The 24,928-nt window shown below is 42.2% G+C and overlaps 1 protein-coding gene across 1 annotated transcript; it reads left to right on the top strand.

Moving 5' to 3' along the window:
* The first annotated feature begins 247 nt into the window (after positions 1 to 247).
* LOC134667720 (ESX-1 secretion-associated protein EspI-like) lies at positions 248 to 1,139 on the top strand. The gene is made up of 2 exons (XM_063525140.1): positions 248 to 261; positions 530 to 1,139. Exons 1-2 carry the CDS (start codon positions 248 to 250, stop codon positions 1,137 to 1,139), a joined length of 624 nt encoding a protein of 207 aa, XP_063381210.1.
* Positions 1,140 to 24,928: the final 23,789 nt, after the last annotated feature.

Raw genomic sequence — 24,928 nt, 5'->3', positions numbered from 1 at the left:
CCGGTTTATACGAAAATGATACCAAACTTGCCCTAGCAGCCACCAGGACCAGAACAGATTTTTTTGAATGATGACGGGTGGCGGACATCTTTGTACCCCCCCTCCCCTTATTGCTTCCCAGGCTTGAAATGCTTAGAATTACTCAGAGATCATATGTGATGAAGCTCATAGCTTAATAAATTTTTTTTGGGTCAACTTCATAACTGACTCCGCTACTTCCTATGTCTCTGCCTACTCGCTACTTCCCATGGCACTCGTCGAGTATGTGGCCGGGGTGTGGCGCCACTGTGCCAGCGCCGCACTTTTCTTTATCTGTGGCAGTACCTAGATACTTACTGCCCTTTATAATCTGTGCTCTCTTCCTCGTCAAGAACGCACGGTGCCGGCAGACATTTTTGTACGCTTAAGGAAAAAGCTGTATCTTTGAAGAAATACACAATTGTTTCTACATCGGAGTTTTAATGAAAAAGCCCCTCAACGCTAGGAAGGCTAGGGCTTCCAACAACTGGTGACCCCGACGTGATTTAAGAAGCCTCCGCGTCGTCCGACGGCCACGTGTAACCACGCCACGCTCGACATCACCGGTGGGCATCGCGCACACTTACCCGGACGCAAAGCCTGCGCCGGCGCCCCCGGACCACGCGGCATCAATCTGCGGAGCACGAGGCAGCTTTTTACGGACAGCGCGGCGCCGACCTACGGAGCACGTGTCGGCGAGCGCCACGTGCCCGCGTCCGCCACGTGCCTACGACGGCGCGCAGACTCCGCAGCGACCGCGGAAGCCACCCGGCGCGCCCCGCCCCCGGCGCTCCACGGCGCCCCCTCCGCGCCGGCGCCGCCTTCGTGCCACGCCACGCCCACTGCGCGCGCACGTGCTCAAGCGCGCAACTCCATTCTGCGCGCCCCCATCGGCGTCGCCCCGGCATCGCGGCCCCCATCGGCGTCGCCCCGGCATCGCGGCCCCCATCGGCGTCGCCCCGGCAGCGCGGCCCCCACGTGCTTCGTGCTCGGACGCGATTTCGTCGTCCGCGCCACGCCCACTGCACGCGCAACGTGCTCACGCGCGCACCAACATTCTGCGCGCCCGCATCGGCGCCGCACCAGCGACGAGGCGAAAATTATCCTTTTTTTCGGTTTAAATCAATATAATTGTAGTAGAATAGCATTAAGAGTCCAAAATGTCATTAGAGGAGTTAGAAACAAAATTGACCGCTCTTGTCGAGCAAAACAACGCCCTGCAGGAGCTTGTCGCTAGGCAGACCCCCTCAGACAATAGCCTTACTTTTGTGAATAAGCTGGCCGTCCGCCTACCTCCCTTCTGGACCGATAAGCCGGTCGTGTGGTTTGCTCAGGCCGAGGCACAGTTTGCTTTGGCCGGAGTAACAAGCGAGTCCACAAAATATAACCATGTAATAGCACAGCTGGACACGCGGCTGGCGGCTGAGGTGGAGGATATCATCGTTAATCCTCCCAAGGAAGGCGCGTACCAAGCGCTGAAGGCAGAACTGACCCGGAGGCTGTCGCGCTCGGACGGCGAGAGGGTGAGACTGCTGATCCGAAATGAAGAACTCGGCGAACGGCGTCCCTCACAGTTCCTGCGCCACCTGAAATCCTTAGCTGGTGAGTCCCCTGATATTAGCATGCTCAAACAATTGTGGCTAACCCGCCTCCCTAACCACGTCCAGGCCATACTCACCAGTCACTCCGAGTTGGCCCTGGAAAAGTTGGCTGACCTCGCAGACAGCATCCTGGAAGTATCACCTGCCAACCCCATGGTCCATGCAGTACAAGGTACAGGTCAGGCCAGACCCGGCTCATCCCCGGATGACTTTGCCTGGATACAAAACTTAGTCGACAAGGTCGACCGACTGTGCGACCAACTAGCAGTGGCCGCAGTCAACCCGGGCAGAGGCCGTTCAAGGACCCGGTCACATTCCAGACAGCGCTCTCAATCCCGGGGACCTTCATCAAGTATCTGCTGGTATCACAGGCGTTACCAAGCCCAAGCTCAACGCTGTACCACTCCATGTACTTGGTCTCCCCCGGCTGGCGCAAACCAGGCCCAGTCAAACTTTCAAGGCAGCCAGCAGTAGCGGCAACTGACTGCCCTACCAGCCGCCGCTTGTTTGTAATCGACCAGTCTTCTAAAATTAGATTTTTAATAGATACAGGGTCTGATTTATGCTGTTTTCCAAGAAGGTTACTAAAATCTTGCAGACAGGCCACGGATTACCACCTAAATGCCGCAAACGGGACCTGTATCCTAACCTACGGTATACTCCCTATATCTCTAGAAATTGGTTTCAATAAATTACTAAAATGGAATTTTGTTGTAGCAGATGTTGACACACCCATAATAGGCGCAGACTTTCTTAGCTACTACCATCTATTACCTGACTGTCGTGGGAAACAATTAATAGACGGGACCACTGGCGCAGCCGCCCCTGCTACTGTAGCTTCCACTTCACAACCAAGCATAAAAGCCATCCAGTGCGATAGTAACTCACACTTTGCCCAAATCCTTTCAGAGTATCCGGATATCCTGAAGCCGGTTGGTGTGGTGCGACACCAGAAACACAACACGGTGCACCACATCAACACGACGCCCGGCCCTCCGGTGTCCTGCCGCCCACGTCGCTTGGGCCCTGAAAAACTGGCCGCAGCCAAGAAAGAGTTCGCAGAGATGGTGCAATGCGGGACGGCTCGCCCATCGAAGAGTCCCTGGTCCTCACCGCTCCACCTAGCCCGAAAAAAGGATTCATCATGGCGGCCATGTGGAGACTACAGGGCTCTCAATGCCCGAACCATCCCGGACCAATATCCAGTCCGACACATTGGTGATTTTAACCAAGAAATTGCAGGTAGCAAAATATTTAGCTCAATCGATCTGGTGAAGGCGTATCAACAAATCCCTGTTTTCCCGGCCGATATTGAAAAAACGTCCATCACCACGCCTTTCGGTATGTACGAATTCCCATATATGACCTTCGGTCTCAGGAACGCTGGACAAACATTCCAGCGTTTCATTGATGAAGTTACTCATGGCTTAGAATTCACGTACGCATATATCGACGATATTTTAGTCTTCTCCAAGGACGCCACTCAACACGCAGAGCATCTTCGCATCCTCTTTCAACGACTGCAGGACTATGGAGTAGTGGTAAATGCTGCTAAATGTAACTTAGGTGTAAACCAACTAGTTTTCCTAGGTTACCTCATTAGCCCAGTGGGTACTAAACCACCTCCAGAACGTATCCAGGCGCTCCATGACTACACGTTACCGAAGACCATCCAAGGACTACGCAGGTTCCTCGGTATGATCAACTATTACCGCCGTTTCCTACCCAAAGCTGCGGAGCAGCAAGCACCTCTCATCGACGCACTTGCTGCCACAAAAGGTAAAGGTACTAAACCTTTCCCTTGGACACCATTACTGGAGAGGCACTTCTACGAATGTAAGGGAAGTCTTACCCAAGCTACACTCCTAGCCCACCCGATTGGCTCTGCACCACTAGGTCTTTTCACAGATGCGTCATGCAGTCAGGTAGGTGCCTGCTTACAACAACGTGTGGACGACAGCTGGCAGCCCATCGCGTTCTTCAGTAAAAAACGGACGCCTGCACAGAGTGAGTGGCCCGCATACTACCGCGAATTGCTCGCCGTGTACGAAAGCGTGCAACATTTCCGTCACATCTTGGAGGCGCAGCATGCCACCATTTTCACTGACCACAAACCACTGGTTTACGCTTTCTCACAACGGCGGGAGAAACTGCCACCGGCCCAGCTGAACCAGTTGTCTTTTATCAGCCAGTTTACCACAGACATTGTCCACGTCGCTGGTCAGGACAATATCGTGGCAGACGCTATGTCACGCGTAGAGGCTATCTCGCTCGTCGACGACTACGCCGCCCTTGCTACATCGCAAGAAGCGGACGAGGAGCTCTCAATCCTGCGTCAAGCCAACTCGTCGCTCAGGCTGGAGCGCATAAACATCCCAGGTACAGACATCATCCTGACATGCGACACGTCGACCGGCAAGGCCCGCCCGTTCGTGACTCTCTCATATCGTCGAGCTATTTTTAATAAACTACATGGCCTGAGTCACCCCGGCCCACGCGCAACAGCAAAACTGGTCAGTGACCGATACGTCTGGCCTGGCATCAGAAAAGACTGCATCAAATGGTCACGCCAGTGCGAGGACTGCCAACGGAGCAAGGTGAGCAGACACGCCCACTCGCCTCTCGGTCAGTTTCCACCATCTGAAAGGCTGAGGCACGTCCACATAGACATTATTGGACCGTTGCCACATTGCAACGGGTTTAATTACTGTCTCACTGCCATAGACCGGGCTACCCGCTGGCCCGAGGTATGGCCAATGCGTACCATAACCGCCGAAGAGGTTGCAGAAACATTCACCCAGGGGTGGATAGCTCGGTTTGGTGTCCCAACCACGATCACCACCGACCAAGGTAGGCAGTTCGAGTCCAACCTTTTCCGACGCCTCATGGAAATGAACTCCATCACAAGGAACCGGACCACCAGCTACCATCCCCAAGCAAACGGTATGGTAGAGCGCTCTCACCGTCAACTCAAAGCTGCTCTAATGTGCCACCACGACACCTGGACCAAGGCCCTCCCCTTGGTGCTCCTCGGGATGCGCTCCGCCATCAAAAGTGACTTAGCCTCGTCAGCAGCGGAGATGCTATACGGTGAGCCGTTGCGGCTCCCCGGCGAACTGTTGTGCCCTCCTACTACAACAGAGTCTCACACAGACCCAGTAGACTTCGTCCAACAACTTCGGGCGAAAATGGCACAATTCCGCCCTGTCCCGGCATCCCGCCACAACCGCGACAGGTTATTCACATTTAAAGACCTGCCGACCGCAACCCACGCTTTTCTACGGGACGATTCCGTACGACGCCCGCTTCAGCAACCATACACCGGACCTTACCCCATACTCCAACTCAGGGAGAAAACTGTCACACTACTCATCAAAGGTAAGAGGACAGAGGTTAGCATCGACAGAGTTAAGCCCGCCTATGTACTGACAGAGGAGGACACCACGAGCCCACCCAGCCCGGCCGTCACTACTGTGCCCCCACAGGTACCGACCGCCCCCTCCTCAGCTCCGTCGAGCCAGTACCCCTTAGCTTCGACCTCTCCGCCGCCTGTCGTGCCTCCGGCTGTTGCTACACCGCCACCAGCCGATCCTCCTCCGGTAACTGAGCCTCCTCCCACAGAGTATTCCACACGATCGGGTAGAAGGGTCCGTTTCAAACTACCATATGACATTTAATTCGCCTCTTTTAATATAAATTTAATTTATATTAATTAACTAATTACTGTGATCTCATTCCCTTAGGTATTACTATTACTTTAATTGCTACTCTCACATATTTTCTATCAAAATTAATCCTTAAGGCTACAAGCTCCTACTATAGTAATTACTGCGCAATTTTTCACTTGTGAAGTGTACTTTTAATTTATTGTAACTTAGCTTTCCATGTCACTATATTTCACAAAGTGTAACTCAACAAAAGTATACTTATTTAACTTATGATGTACCTACTTTGTACCACTAAGTGTAATTTGTCTGTATTCTTAAACTTTTATAGGCATTCCCTATTTTAGCTCACCATTTATCTACAATGTTAAATGTACTTTTCTTTTAAACTGTGTAAAATTACTCTAACAACCATTTGTAATTTCATAAAATTAATATTGTATACTAAATTATTACTACTCTTTCTGTTGATAAATACTTGTATATTTTAATGCTGTCGACCTACAATAACAACACATGTATCTGTAACAACCATGTCTAGTAATATTCTGTGTAATATTTTATTTTTAAACTTTAAACTATTAATGTAATTAGCATTAGCCTTAATAGTTTCCCCTCCCTGGGGGGGTGATGTGGCGCCACTGTGCCAGCGCCGCACTTTTCTTTATCTGTGGCAGTACCTAGATACTTACTGCCCTTTATAATCTGTGCTCTCTTCCTCGTCAAGAACGCACGGTGCCGGCAGACATTTTTGTACGCTTAAGGAAAAAGCTGTATCTTTGAAGAAATACACAATTGTTTCTACATCGGAGTTTTAATGAAAAAGCCCCTCAACGCTAGGAAGGCTACCCGATTTTTGGCCACTATACAAAGGTTGAAGTTATTTATTAAAAACAACAAGTAAGTACCTATAAAATTACTTAAAGTGAGTTATAGCATGAAAATTATCGTGAAAATAAATATTTTGCCTCTTCCTAAATAGTACAATTTCTCTCATAAATAGTGTTTTAATATTATCAGCAAAAATAAGAGCGCTATTTTATTAGAATAATTTCATTTATAATAGTTATTTCTCGGACCCAATTTTGGACCCGGGTATATCCTTAAACTACGTTCAAAAGAGAGGTATGGGCACTGTGAATGTCATCTCGCTTTGTGTGGTAGGGCACAGCACAGCGGATGTCATTCCAGATCTATCCGAGCAGAGCCCAACTGGGGAAGTACGTACTTACCTCCACCTTACAGAAAACACCGGTCAAATAACACTAGGCCCCACTCAAATCGTTGCAAGTGCATTAAAATTAAAGTGCATAAAATTATGTATGTATGATGAATTATGTCTGCATGAAAGTATTTTATTCGTCATCATAAAATCTAGCAAAGTAAGCATACCTACGTTGATACTCGTATTCGATCATTTTGTAAGATAAACGACGGTCCGCAAGATAAACGAAAGTCCAACTACCCGCGCTGCGGTCATTTAATAATTTTTTCACCATCTTTTTGCAGTAGGATATTACTCAAGGTGTATATGTTTAGAATTTGCATGAATTACGCTTTATTATAGTATTTTTTATATGATATTTTTGGCCACTATACAAAAGTTATTAGCTCTCAAAGCAAAAACCTCCATCCTAAATTTTCATATTTTTACGTTTATCTTGTAAAATTACTATGAAGCTGAAAAAAACAAATATTAGCAATGAATTCTACGTCTCCGGTTTATACGAAAATGATACCAAACTTGCCCTAGCAGCCACCAGGACCAGAACAGATTTTTTTGAATGATGACGGGTGGCGGACATCTTTGTACCCCCCCTCCCCTTATTGCTTCCCAGGCTTGAAATGCTTAGAATTACTCAGAGATCATATGTGATGAAGCTCATAGCTTAATAAATTTTTTTTGGGTCAACTTCATAACTGACTCCGCTACTTCCTATGTCTCTGCCTACTCGCTACTTCCCATGGCACTCGTCGAGTATGTGGCCGGGGTATTTCATATACTTTTGTCGATGTACGATTGTCATTATGTGTGTAGTACGGTGGACTCCAGTCCGATCTGCTTGGTGAATGTCATACACAATACTACGACAATTATAACTGTAAAGGGGAGTAGTTTTAAGACCATAGTTACCTACTAGAGTTTACGGTGCCTAAGAGTTTCGAATTTCGATCGATGCGATGCTAAAATTAACGATGGTGATAAAAATTGATTTAAACCTCCGATGGACACAAAGTTTATTATCATCGTAAACTCAGCGAAACTCGCCGTTTTCCGCTCCGGGTAAAAATATCGCCGTAAAGAGTTTATAGTAACAGCACCAGTCATGGGACATTTAAGAGGAAATTTGGAGTATTTATGATATTTCCCGTATACATGTAAATGGTCTACCGCTTAGCGTGTTAAAAGATGAAAGTCCTATCCGTCTTTCATGTTTTAGGCATGTTGTATCAAAGATACAGCAATTAGTTTCCACATATTTAACAAATTAAAACTATGCCTTTTTTCTCCAGTCATGGACACCAAAGCTCCAGTAATGGGCCCCCGGTAATGGACGTGGATCCAGTAATGGGCCCCCTATAATGGACATTGCTCTATCAGTATAAAATATTGAAATGGGGAATAAGTTACGGCAAAAAAATCAATTTTGGGTATAAGCTTTTATCGCTGAATGTATTTTTCTTTCCACAGTCAATTATTATTGTATTAGATCCATCGAGACAATTCTAATATACCCAAACACAATTAGTTAGGGTTTATTGCGATAAAGTTCCCATGGCCACCTCCTGTCTCCATCATCAGATTAGGTCCATGTTATCATAATATTGCATTATCATCCGATTTGCATACTTAGTTACGTACTTACACAAAATTTCAACTGAATCGGAAATCGAAAAGTGGCTCAAATTCAACTACCAAGATTGGACCCACACTAACTAACAGGGCAAGTTAAATAAAAGTTTGGAAAAACGATATTAATTTATCCGAAGTCCGAGAATACCTCCTGATTGACATATTTCGTAACTACATTTTACTTCTGCATTGTTTAAACATGAAATTATGGCATGGCAAGCATCATTCTGTCAATTGTCCCATCATAGGAGGTACGCAGTTTTACAGCTCCTATAATGGGATTGGGCCAAATACCACTATTTTTTTACATCTGTGGAGTCACAACATAGTGTGTTGTATACCTTATCTCATGGTAAATGCAATAAACAAAACACATTTTAGTTTTCATCAAATATTAATTAATTGAAATTTAATAAATTAACTCACCTCTCTTAGCGAAGTTGTTAAGAATTCGCAGTGGTATTTTTTTTCAGTGACACGACAACTTTTGGGTTGCCGCCAATTTCTTAAAAAGCAACCAAATTTAATGAAACTTCAAACTGAAACAGCTCTAGGACTCTTATTTATGATAATATACAGCCAGTGTTTATAAACTACTTTTAGATACTTATTTTAGAGGAAGTATGTTTTTTTGTCCCATTACTGGTTCCACGTCCATTATAGGGTCTACTACTATAACGCAGTCTTTGGGTTTGCAGTTGTTGACCGTAGTTATGCCATGCTAGTACCGTTAGGTATGCTGAACCGAATTCAAGTTATAGATACCTACACAAAGAAAATTAACTAAATCATCTTAGTTTGACTACCATTTCGTATGTAGGTGTTTAGTATTCAACCTACCTGGCTGACCCGTTGTTTTTCGAGAAGTCATCGGTGGATATTCTACTGGACAATGGCGTCGTGTCCGAATTGATTATGGACAAGCCTACTACTGTCAAGCCGAACATCCCAAAGGTTATTGAAACCATTTTTGGGTACGTCGTTAGCGGAAGATTATACAACGACAGTAACGACACCGAAACACCAACACAGAGTTTCCATCTGACGATTTCTTTAGAGAAGACTTTGGACAAAACGCTGCGTGACTTCTGGGAAGTAGAGGAATTGCCGTGCAAACCTGTACTCAGCCCACAAGATCAGCTGGCTGAAGATATTTACGTGCGTGATCACTCCCGTGATGAGGGGGGGAGGTATATCGTGCCGCTGCCTTTTGTTCCTGATGCGCCGATACTCGGAGACTCTCGCGCTGCTGCCGAGCGACGACTGCTAACAACAGAGCCCAAACTCGCGCGCTCACCAGTGCTGCAGCAAGCTTACCGTGATATAGGTGCCATAATAACAAATTTTCGATTATTCGAATACTGTTTCGCAAGTGATATTTGCAAAATGTATCGTGCGATCCTTGTGCGCGAATCTGACCGAAAATATCAACACATTTTATATCGGTCGTCCGTTGACGAGCCGATAAAAGTCTATGAGTTGAAAACAATAACATATGGCGTGAGTGCGAGTCCATTTCTGGCCATACGCACTTTACTACAATTAGCCAGTGATGAAGGTGAACGTTTCCCTTCTGCTGCTGAATATCTATCTCTATATGGATGATATCCTGTGGTCATGCGCCACCTTCTCTCAGGCATGTGCATTACAGGACGAGTTGATTAATATGCTGCAGTGCGGAGGACTTGTGCTTAAGAAGTGGTCGCCGAGCAACTCTGAACAATTGTTTGAGCGCGTCCCGGCTGAACATCGTGAAACTACTGTCACTTTTCAGAAGGACAGGGATGACGTTTCAATTAAGCTTTTAGGCTTGAAATGGTCTCCGGTGTTTGACGCGTTCAGCTTCTCATTGAACAAACAAGATACCGTCAATACTAAGCGATCTGTACTGAAGACTCTTGCGTCAATTTATGATCCTGTTGGATACATTGCTCCATGCACATTTGTTGCAAAGTGCATTCTTCAGGACCTTTGGAAGGTGGGTCTCGGTTGGGATGATCCACTTCCTCAAGACGTATGCGAGCAGTGGTTGACGTTCATTGACGAACTACCCCGAGTATCCGAGTTGCAGATTCAACGGCATATCTTGCTTCCAAATGTAACTGAATGCGAACTTGTTGGATTTAGCGACGCGTCTTCTCGTGGGTACGCCGCCTGCATCTACGTCATCTCACGACATCTGTCTAACGTTAAGTGCAGATTGTTGATGGCAAGGTCAAAGGTAGCACCTGTCAAAGTTCAGACTATCCCGAAAATGGAACTTATGGCCGCAGCACTTCTTGCAAAACTAATGAAGTACGCGTGTGAATGCTTAATTCGGGTTAATGTGACAAAAATCACAGCTTTGACAGATTCGTCTATTGTCTTGGCGTGGCTACAAACTGATGCTTATAAATTAAAAAACATTTGTGTGTAACCGTGTTACACAAATAACAGAGTCAATACCTCCTCATGCGTGGCGTCATGTGAACAGCGAAAACAACATGGCAGACGTCGCCTCGCGAGGTGTTTCTCCGTCGCAGTTCATGGCTGGTAGCTCTCAGTGGTTTGAAGGGCCTGCCTGGATGTATGACGATTGTGAGAATTGGCCTGTTTCCACTTTCATAAACAAATGTGATACACAAATCCCAGAGATGAAATTAAATACAAATACATTTAATTTACTATCTCAACAAACGGGAGAAGAAGGTAAACTGGAATTCGTTGATCGTGTTTGCAACCAGTTCTCTTCTTATTCTAGAATGCAAAGAAGCATCGCCTGGATCTTACGTTTACTGCGACGATTCCGTGGTGACGTTTCGATTTGCGACCAAGTTTTAACGACTAAAGACTTGAATCAAGCCCATGATAGCTTGGTTAAATTAGTACAAGCAGCTTATTTCAAAGAGCAAATTGAAACTTTGAAAAAGGGCGTAACGTACATCCCTTCGTTAAGGAAGCTTGCACCCTTTCTTGACGATCGAGGCTTCCTCAGGGTAGGGGGTCGTATCCCGCACTCTGACTTGCCTTACAATGCGAAGCATCCTATATTGTTGCCGAAGCAAAGTAGGTTTACAAAGCTCTTGGTGGAATATTTTCATAAGAAATATTTACACACAGGTCCGCAGACCTTGCAGAATATTCTCAACCAGAGATATTGGATCTTGTCGGCTCGTAGCCTAATTCGTTCCATTCATTCAAAGTGCAAGAGCTGCTACAAATGTAGACCCACTCTGCTGCAGCCTAAAATGGGTGACCTTCCATCAACTCGTCTGTTACCTAATAAGGTGTTTGAGCATGTAGGTGTGGACCTGGCCGGACCCTTTTATATAAAGGAAAGCTTACGGCGCAATGCGAAGATAGAGAAGGCTTATTTAGCGGTCTTCGTTTGCTTTTCAACTAAAGCCGTGCATTTGGAAACGCTCTCCTCTCTATCTGCCGATTGCTTTTTGGCTACTCTAGACAGATTCGTATCCCGTCGCGGTCTTTCGGCATGCTTTTATTCCGATTGCGGGACGAATTTCACAGCAGCCAGTAAACATCTTGCTGATCTTCAGAAATTCATGTCTGACAAGAGCACTCAACAGGATATTTTTAACGGCTGCGCTCAGCGCTTGATTAACTGGCAGTTCAATCCTCCTAGCGCCCCTCACATGGGTGGTTTATGGGAGAGTTGCGTTCGCATTGCGAAATACCATCTTGTGCGTGCTGTCGGTGACAAAGCCTTGACTTTTGAGGAGCTGACAACAATTTTCTGTAAAATTGAAGCCATAATGAATTCACGGCCATTATGCGCTCTGCCAGCTAGTGATAATCCTCATGAGTTTAATGTCCTAACTCCTGGACACTTCTTGATAGGCAAGAGTCTGACAGCTGTACCAGAGTATGATTTGCAGTCTGTACCTGTAAATCATCTATCACGTTGGCAATATTTGCAAAATTGCTCTCAACTGTTTTGGAAGAAATGGAGCCAAGATTATTTACATACCTTACAGCAAAGGTCAAAATGGTTCACCTCGCCTCCCAATATTAATGTAGGAGACTTAGTGTTGGTCAAGGACGACCGAGTTTCTCCTTGCAGTTGGCCACTTGCAATTGTCCAACAAACACATCCCGGTTTAGACGGCATTGTGCGCAAGGTTACTCTGCGCACAAGAGCTAACAATTCCTTTTTGAGACCTGTTAATAAACTGTGTCCTCTGCCTTATACTCACTAAATCCCCTTCTTTTATCGCATTAATTGCATATATTTTATTTTTTTTCGCGCCTATACATGCGCAAGTTCTGTTCTCTCTTTTTTCATATTATGAGAAAGCCACATAGTGCTTTCGGTGGGGGGTGTTTAGTATTCAACGGGTCCATATTGGGTCGCATAATAATTGATTGTCCTAATGTAATGTTACGCATAAAACTCATTTCGCATAATTGTTATTGTGCTGGAAATATTAACATTTCTGAAAAATTATAACACAAACCTAACCTAACCTACCCTATTCTACACCACCTATGCAAAATATTTTCGAAAATACTTTCTGTTTCAGCCGGAGAAAAAATATGCGAAAAGAGATTTATGCGTAACATTACATTATGAGTATTATGACAATCAATTATTATGCGATGAGATAGGATCCCGTATTCAACCTACTGCTATACTGATTTATTTGAGGTAGCGAGGCTACTGGCCGGCGACACATTCGCAATGGTCTAAAAAGTAATAACTAACGGTGTCAGTGTCATCAAAACATCGTAACAGAAAGAATATCTGAATTAGGATTGTTCATTTTTTTTGGACCTCCATTTTTATTTTATTTTCTGAAAATATAGGTTAATTTAAGATATCAATTTGAATAATTCGTGGCCCGGTTGAATATTTATAATTTATTGAAAATATGAGATACGACTTCTCGTAAATTACATGTCGTCGGCTGATTAGGATAATGCACAAGCAACAACAAGCATTAAAAAAATAGTTGTCATTGTCAATTGATTGTAATGTCACCTGTCGACAATGTCAGTGTCACGTGTTTCTATAAATAACAATCGTCTGGAACTCGTCTGGAATGGAAAACTCGTTTATTTTGAATCATTAATTTCAAAATACCTACGCTATAAATTTGAGAAAGCTGATTCCAGAAATCTGCCTAAGTTATATAATATAACTTAGTTTTATTGGAGTATGATGATGGCCAATTCAAGCACGACGATGCCTGGTTTTCCTCTTTAAAAGAAAAACGCTTGAGGCGCCACGAGCAGGCCTCCAACCCTCACCCATCTGGGGGAGCATACACCTGCCGCGTGTGTGGACGAGGAATCCTCTCCCGCATAGGGCTATACAGCCACGAACGCAAGTGTCGTTACCGGGATGCTGCTTAAAACATCTGACACAGATGAAAAGGCCTATTATAATTTGAGTATGTATCCATATAGCATCCAACTCCAACCATAACTTGGCTGAAATCAAGGAGCAAAGATACAAATGTAAGTTACCTACATCATATATATTTTAACTGATTCGATTTGTAAGAAGATTGGATTCATAAAATAGTTACAAGCGTCAGGCGTAAAGGTAGCTTAGCCCAGTGGGTACTTTATACCGGCTTGTCACCATAGTTTGGATATTGTACTACTTATACTACTATATTAGGAACAAGCCAATTTTGCTAATTATATCCTATTATTTCAGGTCATCGTGATTCCTATTTAGATACAGCTGTGGGATATGTAATGTACAAATGAGGTTGATTTTGTTAAGGCACTTGGGCCCAGAACAAAGTTGAGCATTTTGTATTGAAACGAACGTCATATTAATTATTAATCGTCGTAATATTTTACGACCGTAAATAATGCCTGGGAACAGAGTAAATAACAAACCATACACTTCTCTTCTGGATGGTCAACAAGAAGCCATCATTATCAGATGCTCGTGCAGAACTTGATAAACATACATATATGTAAAGTTACTATTTTTTTACATATATGCATATATTTCCTAAATTAATACAAAAGTAGGTAAACAAAAACATGTTTTATTATTCACAACTCTTTATTAACTTAAGTGTTGTCCACCATGATATCAGCAGCTTGAACTGCAACATGTACCTGGAGATCAGAAATTATATCTTTTTAAAGCAGTTTCAGGCTGAATTTTGAGTATGGCTATGTATTCTTGTATATATTCTTTCTTTCTAGTAGGCACCATCTCTGTTTAACTCTTTTACCTTTAGATACTCTGGCTACATTACCACAGAAAAAAAATAGATACCACGACCCTACCAATAAAGTGAGCTTTTAAATAATTGTAGTAAAATAATATTAATTTTATACTTACATCGACGTGATCCTACAGCAATACCGCCCACAATCTCTTTGCTTTGCCTTAAGGTTGACTGGTAGAGAATGCTTTTGGCATTAAGTCCGCCTTTTGTACGATAAGTTTTTCTTTTGTGCAATAAAGTTTAAACAAATAAATACTGTGTGTAACACTTGAAGTAGGTAGGTATTCCAAGTTTAATTCACGGCACCATCTTTCACGTCGTAGGTCTTCGTGGATTCGAACTATTATTTTTGTGAATCATTCCCACACGTAGGAACAAGGTTTTTGATATATTATTAAGCAATGAAATCTATTCTTTAGGTATTAATTATAAATCAAATCGTAACAAACAAGCGCAACTGTTTAACTGAAAGTTTTTATTATGACAATCGATGACAATGATAACTTTGACAATTACGCGAGTGACGGATTTATTTACTATGGTTCGATAACTTTTATTATGCGACGACTTTACATTCAGCCTAGGAGAAGGTCAAACTAAGGTCATAAGGATATTTGTTGAAATATCTTCAATCCTCAATTATTATATCGCAGCAAATGTCGGAAATTGTTTAGAAACCTTATATCTCGAAATGGTTTTCGAAATAGAACATTTAAAAAAAAATGAACAATCCTAATTCGCGAAATATACCAGAAAACAGTGTGCAGTGCCTTGAAATAACGAGGAAGCCACCAGCGAGCAATCCACCCGCAGAGGCCTCTGCCAGCTGCAGACCACAAAATACCGGTAAGCCCTTCTACCATCAGATAAAGCAGTATAGTGTCGAATGAACTAACTTAAAAAACTACAGTCCACTGGCTTTACGCCACAGTAGGTATCTCTCTCAATTACTTAAAGGTTAGCTAGAAGAGAACCCTTAAGGGTCTAAGTTCGCCTTTGTATATCTCTGTTATTATGTACTTGTTTTGTGCAATAAACTGATTACTACTACTAATAATTAACCTTCCATATATCTGTGGTGGTCAAAAATCGTGAAAAAGATAAATAAATAATAATAAATAAATAAATATTATAGGACATTTTTACACAAATTGACTAAGTCCCACGGTAAGCTCAAGAAGGCTTGTGTTGTGGGTACTTAGACAACGATATATGTAATATATAAATACTTAAATACATAGAAAACAACCATGACTCAGGAACAAATATCTGTATCATCATACAAATAAATGCCCTTACCAGGATTCGAACCCGGGACCATCGACTTCATAGGCAGGGTCACTACCCACTAGGCCAGACCGGTCGTCAAAGATATCTTTGAAGTCGACTGTACCTAAAGTAAATTTAATATTCCTTCAATATTTTCGGCCCTAAATCTTTTTTGTAAAACGTGAAGTGGCGTATATTTCACAGACAAGAACATTACATAACTGTAAAATTATGATCATAAACTTCGTTCTGCCAGACAAGAGATGCTTATCATCTGCAGCTATAAAAGCGACCATTAAAGCCTGTCTAGATTCTAGACTAAATTATTCCTAACTACAGCGTTTTCCCATTTTTCAATCCGATATCGGATGGAAGTAAAATGTATAAAGTACTTATGTGTTTTCTGTCTTTCTGAGGTATTCAATAAGAAATCATACTTGCTAAAAACGTTAGGCAACGCAAAAAGGCGGCCTTCATGGCACAGGGCATTCTCTGCTGTCTTTCTCATGTTAGCGGCATCCGATATACGATATTGGATACTTCCGATAATTTCAGATATGTCGGAGCCCCCGTCGGACCGATAATTTTTATTTTTGTGCGTATACAGGGTGGCTAAAAAATGACTGCATTCCCGTTGCCTGGGAGGTTTTGGAATTATACTGAGCAACTTTTACTACGGGACCAACCCCAAAATCGCGAAAAGAAAATTTGGCTGTTTCATACATTTTGGCTGGTCCATTTTCTATGGGAGGGTAAATTTTTTTTCGTGATTTCGGGGTTGGTCCCATAGTAAAAGTTGCTCAGTATAATCCCAAAACCTCCCTGGCCACAGGAAAGCACTTATTTTTTAGCTACCGCGTATACGCATTATGTTTCATGTAAATCATGTACGTAGTGGGTGGTGTGTCGTTCCTAGTACACCCCACGGCATTGCGGCTGTAGGATCCTTAATACCTAGATATACATTGCCGTGATACATACATACGGTGTACGATTATGCTAGTACCTATCGCGTTACGTCGCATCATGAAGAATTTATACAACCGCGACGCAGAACCTCATACCTATGCGGCAGATTATATAAACACTCACAGATACACCAGAAAAAAATCACCCATAAATTGTAGTCTGTCTGGCGGCTTAGGGGTAAAGAGCCAGCCAGAGAAAAGTTAATCGGTCATCTATTGTAAGAGCGTAAGTGATTTTTTACCCGACTACGGCAACGCAAAAGGAGGGTTATGATTTTGCCCGGTATGTATGTGGGTATGTATGTATGTATGTATGTTCATCTGTTCCCTCATAACTTCTAAAGTACTTATTATAATTTAACAAACGATGTGTCATTCGAATCGTCTTAATCGTCCGCTGGTTATAGGCTATATGGCGTCCCAAAAAAATGAACACTGCGCTCTCTAGAGGTCATAAAGTCACGAACCAAAAAACCAAAATTAAGTAATGATGATGTGTTATACATCATTGGAAAGAGCTCGATTAGCACATTTCAAATATGTAAATATTGTTAGCGTTTGCACCCGGCTTTGCTTGCATGCGCCAAATAAAACATTAAATTTTCGGTTAGCTACAAGCGCTCTGGTTTCTATCCGCGTGTACGCGACTACGGCGATACAAGAAGGTTTTTGCAAAAGAAATTTGTTTGGCCGCTATACATGGTGTTTTTTTAATGTCCTGCAACATTTTATAATGTGAATATGTAAAGAAGTCTTGATCAGCCAAAATGTATGAAACAGTCAATTTTTTTTACAAGATACGTACGCGTTCCGAAGCCGGGCGCCTTCGGCACCCTCATACTAAAAGAGTCGGGCGGAGCCCGACGTACGCGTTGCAAAGCCGGGCGCCTTCGGCGCCCTCATACTAAAAGTGTCGGGCGTAGTCCGACGTACGCGTTCCAAAGCCGGGCGCCTTCGGCGCCCTCATACGAAAAGAGTCGGGCGTAGCCCGACATACGCGTTCCAAAGCCGGGCGCCTTCGGCGCCCTCATACTAAAAGAGTCGGGCGGAGCCCGACATACGCGTTCCAAAGCCGGGCGAATTCGGCGCCCTCATACTAAAAGAGTCGGGCGTAGCCCGACATACGCGTTCGAAAGCCGGGCGCCTTCGGCGCCCTCTTACTAAATGTGTCGGGCGTAGCCCGACGTACGCGTTCCAAAGCCGGGCGCCTTCGGCGCCCTCATACTAAAAGAGTCGGGCGTACGCGTTCCAAAACCGGGCGCCTTCGGCGCCCTCATACTAAAAGTATCGAGCGTAACCCGACGTACGCGTTGCAAAGCCGGGCGCCTTCGGCGCCCTCATACTAAAAGTGTCGGGCGTAGCCCGACGTACGCGTTCCAAAGCCGGGCGCCTTCGGCGCCCTCATACTAAAAGAGTCGGGCGTAGCCGACATACGCGTTCCAAAGCCAGGTGCCTTCGGCGCCCTCATACCAAAAGAGTCGGGCGTAGCCCGACGCACGCGTTCCAAAGCCGGGCGCCTTCGGCGCCCTCATACTAAAAGTGTCGAGCGTAACCCGACGTACGCGTTCCAAAGCCGGGCGCCTTCGGCGCCCTCATACTAAAAGAGTCGGGCGTAGCCCGACGTACGCGTTCCAAATCCGGGCGCCTTCGGCGCCCTCATACTGAAAGAGTCGGGCGTAGCCCGACGTACGCGTTCCAAAGACGGCCGCCATCGGCGCCCTCATAGGCACTAAAGGAGTCGGGCGTAGCCCGATATAGGCGGCGCTCTGCGTGCATTTCTGTACTGAGGACGCCCTCGCAAAAGTAATATAAAGTGACTTCAAAAAGTTAGTAACGAAATCATGACCCCAAAATTAATTAAATAAAAAATAAGTTTAAAAACTAAAACCCGACTACTGCAAATCGCGCTCTAAAAAGTATGAAACAAGATAGAATTCTTATCTAAAATTATCAAGCAGGAAATATTATAAATGTTACCATATTTTTTTTATAAAAATATAACGTAATATAATTTACTGAATTTTTTATATATTTACAGAGATTCAGAGGATCGCCGTGGTCGTATGCAACGATTATAAACTTAAAAGTAATGGGGCATACGACCACGGCGATCCTCTGAATCTCTGTAAATATATAAAAAATTCAGTAAATTATATTACGTTATATTTTTATAAAAAAATGCTTGATAATTTTAGATAAGAATTCTATCTTGTTTCATACTTTTTAGAGCGCGATTTGCAGTAGTCGGGTTTTAGTTTTTAAACTTATTTTTTTACATATATAAAAGCTAAATATTATCACTAAATTTGCAAAATGCAGTAAACAACATTGGACTAAAAACTAAAATATATCTATTATTTTTAAAATATTGGCTGTATAATATAAATGCAATACCTACATATCTATTTGAAATATCAGCGGAATTTCTATTTTGACCCTATCCGCCCTGTGCAAACAATTTGTATAATTGGCATGGTTGCCTTTACACATTCGCGGACACGAATGTTTTTGTTTCATTTGGCCTATGACACAATCATGACGTTACTTAGGTACCGTCCACGAACATGTTGCTGGAAAAACAGCCGGCCTAGCCGAGGTTACAATCGCTATCGCTTCGACAACGAAAAGCATCATGTCTCTCTATCACTCTTCCGTATTAGTCTGACAGTGACAGTTGCGTTTCGATCGCTACGGAGCGTAAGCGATGTGCATCTTGGCTACGCGGCCAGGGTCTCCTGATAAAAGTATGACCTATACTCTATCCTATAGTATTTACCAGGAGGTTTCCTTTGACCAATGTTTTTGATTCTTTAATTGTTATTTTTCGTGTAGCGTATCTGTAATTATTTTTCTGTGTGTTTACATACGTAACACCGTACTTTATGCAAATTTGCGCCGGCATGTAATTGCAGTAGCAAGCAGGAGACAGTTTTAGTGCTGAAATAGGCATAATTCCTGAAATACCGGGAGGCTAAACAACTGGTTGGATTCGTTGTTTGAAACTGCGAACAGGAGTTTTAGGCTGAATTTAATTGGTTTAGCTTTGTCTGTACAGTCAACAACAGATATATTGGAGTGGCCGAGGTGCACAAAAATATCTGGACACGCACTCTAACGCTTTAACAATAGAGGTGTGTTCAGATATTTGTGACCACCTTGACCGCTCCGATATATCTGATGGCGGCTGTCAAACATCAAACATCATCAAACATCAACATTTATTCAGCAAATAGGCCACAAGGGCACTTTTACACGTCAACATTGAATTTACATAAAAGCAAAAATAATAACATCAACAATTTTATAAAATAAAACTAACAATTCAATCTAACGTATTACAATTACTAAGAGATGTATATGGTCTCTTAATGTCGAATTACATACAAAATACAGATAAAAAAACACACACAAAAAAAATCTATAATATTTAGAGGTGTAAATGTCTCTAGGTGTCAGAACTATAAGATTATATAGTTTATCAAGTTATCCTTAGAGATGTATAGGGTCTCCAAGAGTCAATATCCTGTATAATTAATACATTCATTAAAAGAAAAGAAACATACGAGAACAGAATGAGGCGTCTCACTGTAATTAATTAATAAAAGTTACTAAGTATAATAGCTCGTGTTAGCTTAACAGACCAGTCTCCACAAACAGCACCCGTACACGAGTATGACGCGTATCTCAGCCATCGCCTCCCTCAACCTTCATTCGGGAAAGTGGCGACCCGATCAACAACGCCACCGTAAGCAAAGACTTTTAAGCGAGCATGACATGTTCAAGCTACCGGCCTATATTAATATTAAAATAGTAATAACATGTAGCTGTAAGACACGGCATTTTGTGCTCATATGTTACATAAAAAGACAGTAATATAGCTTCACATAATTACTAGCCTAAGTTGACTTAGAGATGTAAAGGTCTCTAAGTGTCAGAAACATTAAAAATATAGGTAAGTATGTACAATCAAAAATAATAATCAAATAAATAAATATGTACTTAGAGATGTATAAGGTCTCCAAGTGTCCAAAACTAAAATTAAATTAAACAATATAATCAAGCGAGAACATCATTGTCTCATGTGTCAATTCTACTGGACACTAGCATATTTAATTCACAATGTAAAAAAAAAAAACAATATGTATTTAATTCTTATTATACTAATGAAATCAAGCTACCGGCTTAAAAGCATCTCTATCGTTTATAAAATCATTTACAGTGTAGTACGCCTTACGTAACAAGGAGTGCTTAATGTGCGACTTAAATTTGTGAAGTGGTAAATTCACTACATCAGTGGGGACTTTGTTATAAAAACGTGTACAGTTCCCGACGAAAGACGTACTAACCTTACGGAGGCGGTGGGCGGGCACAGCAAGTTTATGTTTGTTTCTAGTGTTATAGTTATGGATATCACTGTTAACCTTGAATTCGTGGATGTTTTTCCGAACATACATAATATTCTCTAGTATGTATTGAGATGCAACGGTAAGAATGTTAACTTCTTTGAATTTCTCTCTTAGGGATACTCGAGCGCCCAGTCCATAGATGGAACGTACAGCTCGTTTTTGCAGCACAAATATTGTCTGAATATCTGCCGCTTTTCCCCACAACAGAATTCCATAAGACATAACACTATGGAAGTAACTAAAGTATACCAGCCTGGCCGTCTCTACGTTTGTCAGCTGTTTGATTCTCCTCACTGCATAGGCTGCTGAACTAAGTTTTCCGGCTAGAGTGCCTATATGTGCATGCCATTGCAGTTTGGAGTCTAGAGTGACTCCCAGGAAAACAGTTCGGTCCTCAAATTCCAGCGTATCACCTTTTATTTTAATCTTGCTGTTATTTACCTGCTTGACGTTAGGTAGCGTAAACTTGATGCATTTGGTTTTCTTGGCGTTCAAAAGCAAATTGTTTGCCGTAAACCAGTTTACAATGGTAGATAGCGCTTCATTAATGCTCTCGAAGCTATTTTCCTTTCTGTCCACTTTAAATATAAGGGAAGTGTCATCTGCAAATAACACTATATCATGTCTATCTTGCACAACTTTTGGTAAGTCATTAATGTATACCAAAAATAGGAAGGGACCAAGAATTGAACCTTGAGGCACTCCGAGGGCTACCGGGGACCCCGCCGATTGAGTTCCATTAATAACTACTCGCTGAGTTCTATCCGAAAGGTACGATGAGACCAGGTCAAGGGCACTAGCTTTTATCCCATAGCGGCTTAATTTTCTCTTTAAATTTTCGTGATCAACGCAATCAAATGCCTTTGACAGATCACAGAAAATTCCAACAGCATCTTGAGCTTTTTCCCAAGCATCAAAGATGTGTTTTAGAAGTACCGCACCGGCGTCAGTAGTCGATCGACCTTTGGTGAAACCAAATTGATTGCTATCAAGCAGTTTGTTTCTGTTGAAATGTGACAATAGTTGATTCAGAATAAGTTTCTCGAACACTTTGCTTAATGCCGGTAGTATTGAAATCGGTCTAAAGTTCGTGGGATCTGTTCTCGTTCCTGATTTAAACAGAGGGATAATTTTGCTATGCTTCATAATATCTGGAAAAATTCCAGCATCAATGCATCTGTTGAAAATCTCAGCTAAGTATGGTGTAATTGACTCAATGATGGAATCTAATACTTTGACAGACAGGCCCCAAAGATCTTCTGTTTTCTTTAAATTTAAAGACCTAAAAGTCTTAAGAACTATATTCGATGAGACATACGAAAATTTGAGGATTTCTGTACATTCTGCCACATTTGTCTTCAAAATTTCTTCAGCGACGTCTGGCGATGAATTAAGGGATCTTGTTGTTTCTACCGGGATATTCGAGAAAAACCGCTTGATCTGCCACTTCACGGTCGGAACTTACTAAAGTGTCAGCAATTCGTAGGTTGTAGTGCGGATCCTTCAGTTTACGTTTTCCAGTTTCATTACTGATAACTTGCCATACAGTTTTGACTTTATCGCTGGAATTTAGGATCTTTTTCGACAAATAATCAGCTTTAGCGGCGACACACAACATTTTAAAAGATTTAGAATAATTTTTGACGTACTCCAGAAATTCCGGTCTTTTATCAATTGCCTTTAAATCATATAAGTCGTAGAGCCGGCGTCTTTTCTCGTGAATATCCGGTGTAGCCCAGTCGCTAAATTTAGTCTTAGCCTTGCCTTGCACCTTTTTCTGAATGAAACAGGCATCAAATTCCTTTTTAATACAATTAAACAACTCGGAACTCAAACAGTCAGGGTTTTCCTGGGTACATGAAAGACAACATAATTGTTTAGTAATATTACGATTGAATAAACCTAGGCGACTGTTGGAAATCGGCCTGCACAAAGTGTCTTGAGGAATTTCTTCAGTTTTCCCGCTGAAAGAAGCTTTTAGTCCACAGTGGTCAGAACTTAGGTTGTTAATAACAGATTTACTAATCGCGTCATTATTACTAAAGATGTTATCTATACATGTAGCACTGGTTGCTGTGACTCGAGTGGGTTCACAAAATAAATTGACTAAATTGAAGGATTTAAAAGTATTTAGTAACCTTCCACATAATGGCGAATTTTCTAGCAAATTAATATTGAAATCACCACATACAATTATATTTTTATGACTTCCAAAAACACTACTAAGTACTTCATCTATGACCGATTCGAATAAGTTATAGTCTGCCGATGGGGGCCTGTACACGCATATAATTATAAATCGTTCCAATTCAACACAAGAAAGTTCTATAAGGCGTTCCACAGACATGTCAACAATGTCTTTACGCTCCTTACTTTTTAAATTATGTTTTACCATTATCAATGACCCGCCGCGATTGCAAGATCTCCTAAAAAATGAACTTACTATACTATGATTATTGAAATTAAACATAAATTCATGACCTTTAAGCCAGTGCTCAGTTATACAGAGAATGTCAATATTCGAGTACTGTATAAACAAATCAATTTCGTGTTCCTTACAGGTAAATCCTTGGATATTTTGATGAACTAAGTTCAATAAATTGGTTTTACCAAACATACTAGCATCACAGTGATCAATATGAACGGAGCCGGCTGGTGCACACGTTGTCGTAGCGATTAGTTTAAATTCAAATCACCAGGCGGCTCCATCTCAAACCCTACGCTACCGAGGCGTAAAATACTACGCGACTTAAGGCTATTAGACGCCGTGCTAGCCACGACGGGGTCTTCAATATTATATGCTAACAGGTTAGCACACTCTACAAGACATCTTCTCGGTAGGTAGGTCCTCTTATGGGGCATAACAAAATCTTCTATAAATTTATTCGTATCAAAATACGAAATCGTACTACTGTACAAGGAAAGGTTATACAATAAAGAATTGTAATGAAATACCCTCTTATTGACCTTGCTCGACATTCTATAAGGGAGCGCACAGATAATTATTTTAGCAACCTCTCCCCGGTCAATCGCCGACAGCGTAGCGGATAATTTTAAGATATCTCGCTTAGTACAGTCTAAACTATTCCCTAATAAAACTACAAGCGTCGAGTCGCGGTCAAACTCGCCCGCAGAAATAGATTCGATTAAACGATCGACAGAGATAGCTGTATATGGATAGTTGAGCAGTTTAATCAATCGTTTTACTTGGTTGTTGTATTCATGATACTGTAAAATGCGCCTACTTTGCTTCAAAATTTAAAATATAATTTAAATTTTAAAATTATTATATTGTACCGTGGTACAGTCGACGTCAAAGATATGTTTACACATTTGCACCTTACTCCTTTGTAATTAGGCGACAAATGTAGACATATCTTTGACGTCGACGACGACGTCACACTACAACTACTCTTTGACGTACATCACACTACAACTACTCTGACAAGAGTGTACGATAGACGAAGTTCGGATACGTCTGCGGTTTTAGTAGCCTAGTATTTTCTTACATTTTACGTTCATCTTCGAGTATGGCCGAAAAGTTATACCAACCGCTAGTACCTATAAACATTTTGCGGTTTAAGATTTTGAATTATTTTGATTATCACATTAACTACACGGCCGTCACTATCAGCATAAAATTTCATCTGTCAGTAGGTAAAAAATTAAATTCTTGTTTTTTTTTTCATTTAAATCCATCCAAATCATTTTTTACCTACACTTGAAACACAAAAAGCGTCCTTTTATAATATCTGAGAATATATTAATCTCAGATCTCTATGATCATTCACCAAATACATTTCTGATATCTAATAAAAAATGGCTGAAAAGCTGTCATTTACAAAATACTTTGAAATATATTTGAAATTAATAAACGCCTTTTAACTTTACAAAACTACGAATGTAATAAAAAATGAAGAAGGCACGTGTTTTCATCAACCTTTAACTTTGAA

This window comes from Cydia fagiglandana, chromosome 9, assembly GCF_963556715.1.
Source record: "Cydia fagiglandana chromosome 9, ilCydFagi1.1, whole genome shotgun sequence".
NCBI classification, from domain to species: Eukaryota; Metazoa; Arthropoda; class Insecta; order Lepidoptera; family Tortricidae; genus Cydia; species Cydia fagiglandana.
This window is presented reverse-complemented; position numbering and strand designations above follow the sequence as displayed.